We start from the raw sequence: 14,064 nt of genomic DNA on the forward strand, positions 1-14,064 counted from the left end.
ATTGTGTCATAAGCACGTGACAGTCATGGGACTTCAGGTTCTGAAATTTTTTCTCCTTCATATTTACTATCCCCTTTATATTCGACGAGAAACCAGACGGAACCTTGATACCGAATAGGGCTTCAAAAAGATCTCCTTCTCTTGTTTGGTAAGAGCGTAGGCCGGCGGGCCCTACAACCGCCCGGATGATTGCCGTTTCGTCCTTTATGAAGTTCCTGGTCCTCCCGTGCTTCGTTGTATCTTTTGTCTTTCCATACACGCCCGAAAACCTAGAATATTCACACAAAGATTCTTGGTCAGGTGCATCACGTCGATTGCGGAGCGGACTTCCGGGACTTTCCAATATTCTAGCTCCCGGAAAATAGATTTCTTCTTCCACATGGGCGCGTGTCCGTCATCGTCTTTCGGAACAGGTCGATTGCCTGGACCCTTTCCAAAGATAACATTTAAATCCTTGACCATGTCAAATATATCAGCACCACTACGGGGGACAAGGCTTCGGACGGCGGTCGCCTCGCCATCGAAATGCTTGCCTTTTTTCCTTAAGGGATGCTTGCGCGGAAGGAAACGACGATTGAACGGGTACACAACTTTTACTGCTTTTTCCCAAATATTTACTTTCAGTCTCATCTAAACAAGGTGTGTGCATGCATTGTATCCTTTGTTCGTCTGTCTGAAATGTTACCGAGAGCAGGCCAATCATTGATGGTTACGAATAGCAACGCTCGTAGGTCAAATTCTTGCTCCGTGTGCTCATCCCACACACGTACACCTGGTTTGGCCCACAACTCCAAAAGTTCATCGACTAATGGCCTTAGGTACACATCAATGTCGTTGCCGGTTGCTTTGGGCCTTGGATAAGCACCGGCATCATAATGAACTTCCGCTTAATGCACAACCAAGGAGGAAGGTTGTAGATACATAGAGTCACGGGCCAGTCTTTGTGGACCGCAGCTCTGCTCCCCAAAAGGATTCATGCCATCGGTACTTAGACCAAAGTATAAGTTCCTTGCCTCACCCGCAAAATCCGGAAACTCTCTCCCGATGTTTCTCCACCGCCGACCATCGGCGGGGTGCCTCAACATCGCGTCTTTCTTACGTTCTTCCATGTGCCATCGCAACAACTTGGCATGCTCTTTGTTTCTGAACAAACGTTTCAACCGTGGTATTATTGGAGCATACCACATCACCTTCGCAGGAACCCTCTTCTGGGTGGCTCGCCTCAACATCACCGGGGTCATCTTTTACGATCTTATACCGCAATGCACCACATATCGGATATTTATTCAAATTCTCGTACTTCTCACCGCGGTAGAGGATACGATCATTAATGCATGCATGTATCTTACGCACATCTAATCCTAGAGGGCGAGACAAGCTTCTTTGCTTCATATGTCTTGACGGGCAATTCATTATTTCTTGGAAACAGCTTCTTTAATATTATCATCAATTTCTCAAATCCCGAGTCAGTCACACCGACCTCTGCCTTCCATTTCAGCAATTCCAATATGCTACCCAGCTTTCTATGCCCATCTTCACATCCTGGGTACAACAATTTGTGGTGGTCCTCTTACATCTGGTCGAACCGCAACCTCTCCTTATCCGTGCCACGTCTCTTCTTGCATCGAAATGGCCCGACGAAGATCATCATCAACGGGATCATCGATGCCTGTTCTTCACCTCCTTCTTCTTCATTGTCGTCCATTGCGGTATCAAAGCATTTAGAGAACATAGATCGGTACTTCTCATCATTATCTTCTTCCTCATCGCCGTCTTCCATCATAACCCCTTCTTCTCTGTGCTTGGTCCAAACATTATAGCTGGACATGAACCCAAACCGAAGCAGGTGGCTCTTAATATCTCTTGAGCAAGAGTAATCCTTCTCGTTCTTACATTTTAGACATGGACAGCACATAAAACCTTGCTTCGACTTGTTGGCCTCGGCCACAAGCAGAAAGAATTCACGCCCTCTGCGAAAGCGGGAGCACATCGGTTACCGTACATCCATGGATGACTCATCTGCATCATAAGTACAATTATATATGTATCAGATGCAATCACCTTGCTAAAATTAGTATTGTACGGACTATGCATATATATATAGTCGAGAAAATAGTTGCTAACCTTTTAGGATCAAAAAGAGGAGAAATCTTATGAAATAAAACCAAGTGGCATCCCTCTCACAAGCATTCCATCAAACACCTCTTGTGCACATGTAGAAAAAATGAGCTAGCATACACCTCCACCTTCACCACCAAGGAAAAAATGAGGTGGGGGGTGGGGTCGCTTCTATATATATAGGCATGGACATTTTGTCGCGGGCCGTATTACGACCCGCGACAAAAGGGGTGGCCACGTCGCTCCTACCCCTTTTGTCGCGGGTCGTAAAACGGCCCGCGACAAAAGGCCGCGACAAAAGCCTCTGCGCGCTCCACATGGTTTCGGGGCGACGTGGCCAGGCCATTTGTCGCGGGTGTAGGCGCGCCCGCGACAAAAGGCTCCCACGGAAGCCCTGTTTTCCACTAGTGTTTTTTACCCTTCTCTTTGGTTTGATCTTTCTTATTCATCTTTGGTTGTCCTAATTATAACAATTACATCAACCTATTCCTAGTGACAAGTTCTCTTTCTTGGTTGAGATGGGGCATGCATCTGCGATGATTCCATTTCATGTGCATGCATGTCTCAATCATTCAGTCGAGCTGCTCCACAGGGGTCCATGAGGTGTTCCATCCTATGTTCCTTTAATTTCTCCTGTACCTTCAATTTCCTTCGGTTGCCTGCAACACCATTCATTCTCCCGTCCTTGATGAGACTCCTCATTAATTAATCTAATAATGATGTGTGTTCACTTGCTTGAGTACAGGGCAAGGAGTGATGGCACGCACTTTTATAGCTGGTAATCTGAAACTAGCATGTCTTTGTCTGAAGAATACAGGGACACCAGACATTCCATGACTTGAGATCTTCCCAAACTTCCAAACAAATGCCCCAATCAGTGTGCGTGCATCTGCAAGGAGACACTTTTTTGGCTGCTCATGTGGTCTTATGCATTTGGTTAGGGTAAAGCAATGCCACGAGCCCATGATGACGTCGCTTTTCCTGCAGAAACTTTGACTGTCTGCCTTGATACCAGTTGGTCAGGAATTCAGGATGGGTTCTCTTCACATTATCCAAGCTTAGTTTTTCTAAAATTATCCAAGCTTAGCTGATGGAGCAGTGAGCTCGTCAGACTGAGAGTGCATTGGTGACTGATCCGAATGTTTCAGGTCACTTGTTTTACATTCTTCGAGATTATTCCTCAAAAAAAACATTCTTCGAGATTTGTGGAAGAGAATTTGACTGCATTGAACTAGGTGATTGGTAGGAGCAGTAGCGTTCTGCTATTTTAAAATGCCCTAACCACCTCTTCTCAGTCCATTCATCGTACTGTTCCCTTCAAAAAAATAATGAAAAGTAAGGGAGACTGCAGTTTACAGATTCCGGTTTCAATAATTCCAATGCGACAGCATACGTCCATCCACCGTCGAGTCCTAGATCTCACGGAAAGCTAAAGAATATTTCAGTGTACTATTTTGATAAAATATTAACACTTGTATATTCACCCCCGGGTTGGCCTATTTTGTAATATGTGCAGCATGGATGCCACATTTCCTGCCATGGAGAAGGTGAGGTATCGTTTTAAAAATCTTGTTGCGCTAGCTCACCAATCGATCAAGTACTCCATGTTTTCGCAAGAAAGTACTTGTAAAAATTAGAAATACTTTATCGCATACATAATCAGAGGTCTCAATTTTCTTACCATAAAACGCACCGGCCACCCTCTACCAGACCTTTAAGAAATTCCTGAATCTGAATGGAGTGTTCATCCATAATTTCAGCACAGCTCCTCTGAAGCTGAGCTAGAGAAATAGAAAATGAGAAATATAAAGATACAGTACAGTAGTAGAAGGCGTCGCTTGCAATCTAAAACAAACAGCTGCATCAGCAAATTAATCACCCTGATGCATGCAGTGTCACGGTTCCGTACCCTCTGCGAGAATAAATGTTTGATCATGTGGATACAAACGCAAAACTGGCAGCTAATCGACAAAACACACATAGTTACATACGTAATCGCAAGACGTCAGGCGTCACATAGTTACGCTGATGAGTTTTTTTTAACCTTTGACTGGTCTGTTAAGCTAATCTCATTGTCGCCGTCCATTGCTCTGGACCCAGTACCAGCAAGACTCGATGGTATACGCCGAAAGCCTGAAATCATACGCCCAGGAGACGAAAACTCTGCGCCGTTTCTTGGTCCGTTCCCATTGAGCGTTTCTGAGTACATGTACGACGCGGATGCAAATCCATGGTCTCGTGAACCCTGCAGTAAGCAAGCAAGCCAAGGCTGATGATAAAAATGGCCTGACGCTTGCGCACATACGCTACGAGATAGGATTTGCTGTTTGTTTGACAAGCTGCTGCAGAGAAAGAACAAGGGTTATCATCATCTAGCATCGATTGCCAGTCCATTATGGTATCTGGCTGCCTCTCCGAATTCAGTATCAGCATGCAAGTGGTACTGACTACTGACTACAGAGTACTCCGAAATGTATGGTTCCATTTCGTAGTAATGAAATCACATACTGTACCAAGTTGAGCGTAGTCGGTATACCAACTGACATGTGCGTATGGTCTGTTCATCAATGAATGTTACTACGAACTATATATGCACATACAACATGGCCATGTCATACTAGTTTCACTACTGTTAACATCTGTCATTTTCACCTGTTGCACACAGTATTATACTACACACATAGGGAGTGCCTTTTATGATGAAACTGATACAAGAGAAAGGAAAGATCCAGCTGATGGATACAGGATTCTCCCGGTCATGGGCGTGCGAGCAAAACTAGCTGTTGGTGCAGTGAAGTGAGTAGAAGAGACGAGAGGACGAAGGTAGACAACACGTAAAGCGAAAAGGAAAGCGTAAAGAATGCCAAGACAAGAGCAGGTGGAGGTCACTCGCCTTGACAGAATGTAAAATACGTTTCTGTAGCAGGTGTCCTCAGGGTCAGGGAATAAGATGTAACAGCGATAGATGTAGCAGTAGCATGTAGCAAGGAATAATGAACGACAGTGTCAATCTCTGTTTGAGTGGCCAAAGTGACCCTCAGAAAGAGAAAGAGAGAAGCTATCGATCAGTAGTCCAGTACCATCATGCACCAACTCCATCCATCCATTGTCCCCCTGTTTCGAAACGCAGGCTCAGGAGATCATGCTCCTCCAGTGGCCAGCTTGCTGCTGCAGCAAGTGGCAGCGGCGGGGCTCTAGATTCAGTGGTGCGTTCGATTGTACCTCGAGGACGGACGTAGCCTCATCTCGTGATGGTTTCCCACTTATGACCTGACTGGTGTGTTTGAGAAATTGAGAGGGAGCATCTGGTTTGATCATTTCAGATGCACCAGGCGTTATGACATGTAAGATGTCGATGCAGTATTGGATTCGGATGCCTGCAGGCTGCAGTTGTACTAGCGAGATGGCTTCGCTCCATCCGGCAATGTTGCCAGTTCCTTCGCACTCGTGCTCGATGCTTTCGTACCACGAAATGTTTAGAACAGTTCAGAATCAAGTTGTCACTTGAATGCAAATTTGGCTCCAAGAAGATTCTAAATATTTTGGCTCCATGCTCTCCTGTGAATGTGATATGCCCAAAGCAGCATTGATGTGTCATATCTGATGTGATCCAAGCTTTGATCATGATCCAGGCCGACAAGGTTGCCCTTTCGTTGTAGATGTAGCTATGCTTTGACCCAAACAATCACCTAGACCAGCTTTTTTAACACACATGGTGATGATAATTCTATACTGCTATATTCACATCAGAAAGAATCATACCATATGATCCTGTCGTATGTGCATGGAAGTTCTGTGCCGTTTCTGAAACAAACAAATTTTCCATTCAAGAGTTGAGACTCTTTTTTTTGCGGGTAAGAGTTGAGACTTGAGAGAGGATGAAGATCGTGAGCTTCTCATGGGCCTCCATTTCACCCTACAGAACCAAACATAGTGCATGGGCTTTAAATTGAACCCATTTTTCTTAAGATGTGCATATTTGCTGCTTCCTACAATCGAGAACACCTTCAGTCATCAGGCGAACAACATAACGAGTACCACCCTCAAGAAGTTAATCATAACACTATCTGAAGATGACGCACATGCTCAAGCCATCGTTGGAAAACCATTTAATCTATTGACCATTTGTCTTCTGATTAATACAACAGAAGCTAAAGCTAAGGGTGGCATGAACTTGGCAGCTGCCACCATCACAGACTGTACTGGTTCAGTTTCATGACTAGAACTCATATGAACAACTACATGGCTACACCTCTCAAGCAGCAAATATGAAATCTTCCCCAACATTGCTGCCAAAGAAACAACGGTACAGTCATAGGAGAGGGCAAGGCTATTAGCCAAATCCAGGAGGCACATCGGGATCATCATCGTCGGCATCCCCCAAACTACCAGCGTCAACTGGCTTATCCTCGGTTGGTTTCACCTGGGAATGATTCTCCACATTCAATGGCTGGTCCAGCTTTACCGTGCCGTTGCTGCCCTGATGGTTACTGAAGCCAAACCCTGGTGGTGCCTCTGGATCATCTTCTTCTTCCTCTTCCGTCTTGGCTGTAACAGAGGTTGAGGCTTTTGGTGGCGAAACTTGCTCCTCTTTGCCATTTCTCTTCAGCTTCTTGGAAGAAGGCCCGGCGTCCTCTTGCTGTTCAGGGTTCATTATCCTGTTGAAGATAACTTCCACGGTTCCTCGGATATCTGTTTCTTTCGACTGGATGACACTCCATACCTCGTCTGAGATTTGGCCCATTATTTTGCTCCTGATATGAAAATGCAGCATAGTATAGATAAGCTGCTGATACCTAGTACACAGTAGTAACAAGTGCAAATGTTTGAAGGAGAAAGAAGGCCCGGCTTACCCAACATCTTGAAAAATTGCATCAGAGAGTTCTTTTAATTTTAACTTTTCAGAGCCATCTTCACTTAGTACCATTGACTGCTTGACTTCTGCGATTATGTTGTTGCGCAGCACCTCCTGCAAAATAACTTGGCATTAGAACTGCTCAGTGTTAAGATCTTATCTGGTGCACACCGGTATGGTATTAGGCCACAGTGCAAATCAGGACAGTACCAAGCAGGTTGCGAACATTTTTTGCAGGGCATGTAATACTCTCATTCAACTTGGTGCAGCATAACAATTATAAGCAGATTTAATATACTAGGGTATTAACCCTGCACAGAAACTGCCATTAAGGTGGAATCCACGGCATATGTTAAAATGCAAAATAAGACTAAAAGTAATGGCACATGGTCAAGAACCCTGCGGTTAAGTTGAACTATGGCAAGATTGAGCAACTTACAAAACGAAAAACCAGATAACATATAACTCAGAACCAGGAAACCTCTAGTATAGTGTACATTACTAACAAGGAAAGAGCAACTAATCAGATAATGAAAGAGTCAATGCCACTGGAACACAGTTTCAGATGAAGTTGAGAACCTACCAATCAGCTAATCCAACATGACTGACTGATAAATGAGCTAAGGGTATCAGTTGACTATTAGACACCGCATTGTTGTATCAAAAGATGACTAGATAATAATTGTGCAATGTCACCACTCACCAGACCAGTGCAATGTATTAAACTAGTAACTGCTAATGATGATATCAGTTATTCCTCAAAACTGGAATATCAGTTATTCCTCAAATCCTCGGGCCTCAAGCTGTGTTACATGGTTATCCATGCCCTTTTATTTCCGAATCAGACATACCAAATTCGTGACATTGTCAAATTCCAAATGGTATTTGCCATGTCCAACAAAAAAGTTATTAAATCGGACACCTGAATCCGAGTCAGATACGGACACCCGCGTCTATGTCCGAGTACCATTGCTTCGGATATGGATGACAGGTCTGAAGTTATGCAGATTCGAAGCCAATCTTTATTTGGATCGCATGAGTTTTAGAAGTTGTTCCATGTGGATTCCAAATTAGTTCCCCACATTCCCTTTGTGCCATGGAATGGAGTTCTGCTTCACCTTCAATCCAACACAACCAAGATCGAGTTCATGGTGCAAATTACATTTTTGTGTGCGTGTGCTTTCTCCTTACAAAATTGTACTCCGTATTAGTTATCCCTACTAATGATGATGCGACTATTGTTAAATATCAAGCAACACCTACAGGCGAATTCTCGGTTGATACTCATCAACCAGACCAAATCAAATAAAACCAATGCAAAACGAGCTCTATTCTCTCGCCACTCCGGCCTATTCCAATTTCCAAACATCAAAATATTAATAAATCAGGCAATAGCGCTCCAATGGAGAATTCCATTCCAAGTTTCCTTGACGAGTTGTGCAAAACTCCAAGAACCCAAACGCAATATTTTCAATACCAACATTTAATTCACATATATGGTTCAATTAAAATCGACCCTTCTGGAGCAAATCATACCACAGTACAGCAAAGAACCGAACTAATGTAGAACGATTTCAACTCTTTGGGCAATACACTCTTTTTTTTTTGTTGCGAAATACACTCAGATCTAGCACAAACATAAAGGGTAATGAATGAGGTAATAAAGCTCGACGGGGGAATTCCATTTCGCCACATCGAGGCTCCATCATGAAGGAACAATAACATCGGAATCAGATTGTAAGACAAAGGAATTTGGGGGAGATGGGGCACGTGCTTACGTTGTCCTTGACCTTGCGGATGATGGCGCGGCGGAGGGCGTCGAAGTCGCCGTCGTCCTTGAGGCGCCCCACCACTTCCGCCGCAGTCGGCTGCCGCCGCATGTCGTAGCCGCCGAGGTCGGCCATGGGGTATGGGGGAGAGGAGCGGCCCCTAACCTCAAACCCTAGCGAGAGAGAAATCTGAAGGCGCGTTGTGTGTTGAACTGTGGTTTCCAAATCGTGCCTGACGATGATGTTTAGTTCTGTCCTTGTAGGTTCGAATATTACATGAATCAATAGATTTTGTAACTTGCGCTTCAAACAGTTTTTTGCGAAAGTTTAGGAATATTTCTACAGAGACACCTTAATATCCAAATTTGAAGGTGGAGGATCTCGGATCTCCATAACACTTCTTGCCCAACTTTAGGCTCAAACTAGAGAAGGATGATTTTGACATCAGAGAATTTTTCCATGTTAAAATTCTTTATCTTAGTACTCCCTTCAACCCCATGTTAATTGCTACTAATATAGATGTATCTAGACATATTTTATTTTTATAGTTTTAGATACATCCATACTAGTGGGAAGTAATATGAACCGGAGGGAGTAGATTTTTTAATATCAGTCTATGCAAACCTTTGATCCTCGCCATTTCTTAGTCAACCTTGACGCAATAACATTTTGCCGAGTACCTGGGATGTTATGGATGTGCCGCTTGCGAACTACTTTCAGCACCAAAACCGAGATCATGAGGTGAAATGTTGTAATGGTGCAACGGATATATGGTAAATGGTCAGGCAATGTTGTTTGTTGAATTAAATCTGAGACAGAAACATGTTTCCATGGAAGACAGAGTTAAAAGAAGAGAATATAGCACTGCATTCATATATCATCAGACAAGAAAACTGTCTTGCTAAAGATGCATCATGCATGGCGTGCATAACATTTCGGGTTACACCTTACAACTCTTGGGCAGGAGACAGTAAGATGTGTATGTCAGCCAATAAGTTTTCATGTCGAATGGCAGATGCTCAACAGTCAAGACTACAGAGAAATGACAAGCCACTGGAGATGAACTTGAACACTAACCTGATTTCTTCTGGTAATGTGTCCTCAAAGCGACTGGAAAATATCAGCGGCTGAGGCGCTCCGAAATCGACTTTGGTATGATGGTTTTCGTGCTTGATTGTTTCTCGAACCTGTGTCAAGTAGCGAGCAACGCTGTTAGAATTAGACTAAAGCATAAAAACAGGACATTGGAGGGTGAGGGCAGAAATGATCGAGGGAGTAAGAACCTCACAATCTCTTCTACAGATCTCATTATTTCCTCTGAACTTGTTTCAATCACTTGTCCTCCCAGTATCATTCCATCCAATACTGCGTGCTGCTGCATTTAATATTACAATTAGTCCAGGAAGAATGGTTGTTATTCTTAAGTAATTATGGCATCTCCAACGGGGCGACGCATATCGGACGGCCAAAAGTGATCGCGACCGTCCGTTTGCGTCGCCCCGCAGACATATTTTATTCGCGCGTTCGTTTGTATCTGAGTGTGTGTGCTCCCACCGAGACGACCCATTTTTAGATTTGCAACATATTTGAAAATATAGAAAGTAGCGGAAATTCAATTCGGCTCCCGGGTGCATATGCTCCCTCTACGAAAAAAAACATATTTCGAAATGTCCAAAAATTTGGATAAAAAATTCTACATGTACATCTCCATAATGTATGTGCATTCGCTAAGTTTCACGAAAAACCAATATTTTTTGTGGTCTATGTAAAAAGGAGAAACTTTATCTTGTGAAAAGCATTATTTTTAGCACTAAATTTTGTCTTTTTTACACACGTCACATGATAAGTCGATTTTTTATGAAACGACTTTGTGAGCGCGTAGCATGAGAAGATGTGCGTACAAATTTTTTGTTTCAATTTTTTTGAAATTTATAATGTACATAACATGCATTTCAAAATATAGGGAGCATATACACCCATGTTCCAAAACACCACTCCCAGAAAGTAGTACATTTGAAAGCATAGAAACTATACAAAGTAGTTCTAGAAGCCTAGACTACTTGTTGCCTGATGGGTGGCCCCGTCGTTGCGTCGCTCCCTCGCCTGCTTCTCCGCCGCCTCCCGTGCGGCCGCTAGGGCTCGGTGCGCCACCGCATCCTCTAGCAAGCACTGCCGCAGCCTCGCGTTGGTGGGGTCGTCCTTGAGCGTCTCGAAGGACTCGACTATAGCCCTCTGCTCCACCGTCCTCTCCTCCGGGGTAGGCGCATCAGGGTCATCGGAAGACCATGATAGGTCGGAGTCGGAGTCATCTGCACTTGCGGCGGCCGCCACCCTGCGTTGTTCCATCTCGGTGTCGACCGCCGCATGGGTCGCCCGCTCCCCCTCTGCTTCCTTCTCCGCTTCAGCCAGGGCCTCGGCGTCCCTGACTGGGTCGAGGAGGTCGGTACTGCCGTCGTCGTCGAACTCCTCGTCGGAGCTCGAGGCCGGGGGAGGTGGAGTGGGAGGTGGAGGTGGAGGTGGAGACGCGGCAGCCTGGCCGCGGCCGGCGCTGCTCATGGAGGCTCCGGTGGAGGCTGAGCGGCAGCGGCGCTACGATGGAGGTTGTGCGGCGGCTAGGGTTTTGTGGGGAAGAGATGAGATGCTCGCGCCCCTGTTTATATAGATCGGAGGCAGGGCAACGGCCGCGGCACGCGTGGCATCGCCATTACTTCATGCGCAGAGGTAGGCGACGGCCGCGCGCCACGCGAGACATCGCCATTTACGCGGCCGTAGACTGCCGAAGCGACGCCTCGGCGCCAGTACTGGCGCCGCTGAGAAGACGCATCGACGCTGGGTCACTGCCAGGCGGGCCAGACGAAACGTCCGCCAGACGCGAGCGGACACTTTGCGCGTCCGCGCAACGCGCATCCGAGACGCATATTTAGACCATGTTTGGGTCGCGGCGGATGGCCCGATCACTTTGCGTCACCCCGCTAGAGGTGGTACACTTTGCGTCGCCCCGCTAGAGGTGGTACTAGACGCATTTTTCGGTCCGGCGGACGCAAACGGACGCTCACGCCTCTAGAGATGCCCTTACTACTTCTCATCAGTCATCACTATGGGGTCTTACTGGCTAGCACATGAGGTGGTGTGCTAGGCAGCCCAAATTCGAGCCTCGCCACTCTCTTAATAATAAAAAACTAGATTTAAATGTGCGCCTTGGCGCACGATCCCGTAAAACTCATGGTCATGCACATTTTGTATAACACTCCTAAAAATTAGGAGGAAAATGATAATCCGACTTTGAGGTTTAAAAAAAATCATTAGAATAATTTTAGAATAAAGCACACGAAATTACAAACGAAGTAGGAAACATTTATATACAACCTGCAAAACAGAGAAATATAGTATAGTAGCAAACACTCGATGGCTATGTCAAAAGCAACATAAGTAAGAAAGGAACAACAAAAGCAATATCTACATAAGCAGCATGCGGAGAAAATTTTACAGTGCGCGATAAAAAGCGGCAGTGGAAAATTTAGCGAAACCGGTAAACTGCAACACAGCTGCAGGCAAGAACCCCAAAACAACGCTTTTACAACACTAACTTTTAACGCTCTATTGGATATACTTTTAGTTTAAGTAGAAGGCATTTATTCTGTTCCTCCATTACTGAGAACGGCAAACATGACCACGTACAGCCAGTAAAGATCACCGTTCACTGCAGCACCTGCGACATACTTGTGTTGTACGTGTCTCCAGATCTCGCGACCACCGTTGTGCTAGTCTACACATGTGCTGAAACGATACAAACCTTTTTTTTTTTTTAAACATAAGGCCAAAGGCCCAGCTTTAAATTAATAAAGCCACATACGGCAGATACAAGAGTGCTTACAAACAGCTTACAGGAACAGGCACCAAGCAGACTAAGGATACACCAGAAACACAGCTAGAGATGCCTAGACCACAGCACGACACCGAGAAGACTCCTAAGGCAGCGAGGTTGAGGAGAAGGCAGCCGGGAACACGCCGACGTCAACTCCAGCCGAACAACTAGACCCGAGCTCCACCGTCTTCACCTCCGGAAAGGACTCCCAGTCCCTCGCCCCGGTTCGAAGGGCGTCGAACCATCAGGAGGCAAAGCAGTTCCCCCAAGAACACGACGGACCTAAGGCGACTACGCTGCCGGGGGAGAATCCACCATAAGCGTCCAGAAAGCTTCACCGAGACCACCACCACCAAAGGCACCACCGCAACATCGTACCGAAGCTGCCGGACGAAGACGCACCCATGAAGAAGCGACGGAAGGGACGCCACCACCCCATGTTGTTGAACAAGACCACCAAAGTCTGTAGACGCGTCTGCCAAACCGCCATTGTTGCCGTAGAGGGGAACCCTTTCCCCTCTCGCCCAGGCGAGGGCGTCAACCAGCAAGCAATGGCCTTTCCGCGGCCAGACACCAGACCAAGCACTTGACAGACGACATGGGCGAGGGCGACGCCAAGCAAGAAATGTCGCCACGGCCACCACCAAACACAGCTGCAAAGCCTACACCTCTGCGGTTCCCCGGATGGCGCCTCCAAGAAGGGGAACGACGCCTCAACGCCGCCGCCATCCGCACGGAGAACCAGGGCTTTCGCCCAGTTAGAGGAGGGGTTAGCCAGGGTGTTACCTCAACGAGACCTTCAGGAAGGGGGCCGGCGCGCCGGCGCGTCGTCCTCATCGTGGCCGGCCCAGCTGACCAAGGGTTTCCCCAAAGAAGACACACCAGCACCCACCCACTGCCGGGGCCCCAGATCCGGCGGCCGAGGCCACCAAGATCCGGGATTGGCAGGGGATTGCAGATCGTAGGAGCAGGCTTCCTCCACGGGTTTGGAGCGAGGGCCGGCCACCACTCCGCGAACCACGGCCGCCGTCTCCGCCGCCCGCGCGGCCGAGGAAGACGGACCGCACCCACCACGGACGCCCGCCGCAGGGCCGGCGCCGTCCACCCACCCAGGCCGCCGCCCGGCTAATGGAGCCCCCACCGCAGCCAGACCACCAGCGAGACCACCGTGAGGAGTCCACCGAGCAGCGCAGCAGCGGCAACAGAGATCCCGGCGCGGAGTTCCTCCAGCCTAGTAACCGCGCGGGGCCGAGGGCTCGATCCCCGCCGCCCCATCACCGGCGCCGCTTGCTTCGCCGGCGGCGCCTCCGAGGACGGCGAGGAGGAGGGGGAGAGGGAGGGGCGCGCGGCGGCGGCGGGTTAGGGTTCGCCCTCCCGGTCGCCTGGAGGGGGCGACACGAGAGAGCGTGTCTTCGAGCTCCGCGACACTGGATCGTTGGGCAAACGATACAAACCTG

The 14,064-nt window shown here is 47.1% G+C and overlaps 1 protein-coding gene across 1 annotated transcript; it reads right to left on the reverse strand.

Annotated features, from left to right (window-relative positions):
- Nucleotides 1–6,215: 6,215 nt before the first annotated feature.
- Nucleotides 6,216–8,991, reverse strand: LOC127296304 (uncharacterized). The gene is made up of 3 exons (XM_051326344.2): nucleotides 8,752–8,991; nucleotides 6,972–7,087; nucleotides 6,216–6,872 (listed from the first exon to the last, which is right to left on the reverse strand). Exons 1-3 carry the CDS (start codon nucleotides 8,875–8,877, stop codon nucleotides 6,452–6,454), a joined length of 663 nt encoding a protein of 220 aa, XP_051182304.1. The 5' UTR covers nucleotides 8,878–8,991; the 3' UTR covers nucleotides 6,216–6,451.
- Between the last annotated feature and the right edge of the window lie 5,073 nt (nucleotides 8,992–14,064).

This window comes from Lolium perenne, chromosome 4, assembly GCF_019359855.2.
Source record: "Lolium perenne isolate Kyuss_39 chromosome 4, Kyuss_2.0, whole genome shotgun sequence".
Taxonomy (NCBI): Eukaryota; Viridiplantae; Streptophyta; class Magnoliopsida; order Poales; family Poaceae; genus Lolium; species Lolium perenne.

What these genes read in the sequence shown, in the direction of transcription:
- LOC127296304 (XM_051326344.2), bottom strand. Translation starts at nt 8,877, where the DNA reads ATGGCCGACCTCGGCGGCTACGACATGCGGCGGCAGCCGACTGCGGCG. An exon ending in TCCGCAAGGTCAAGGACAAC is followed by an intron (nt 7,088 to 8,751) that starts GTAAGCACGTGC and finishes GTTATTTTGCAG; the next exon opens with GAGGTGCTGCGCAACAACAT. An exon ending in GCAATTTTTCAAGATGTTGG is followed by an intron (nt 6,873 to 6,971) that starts GTAAGCCGGGCC and finishes TTTTCATATCAG; the next exon opens with GAGCAAAATAATGGGCCAAA.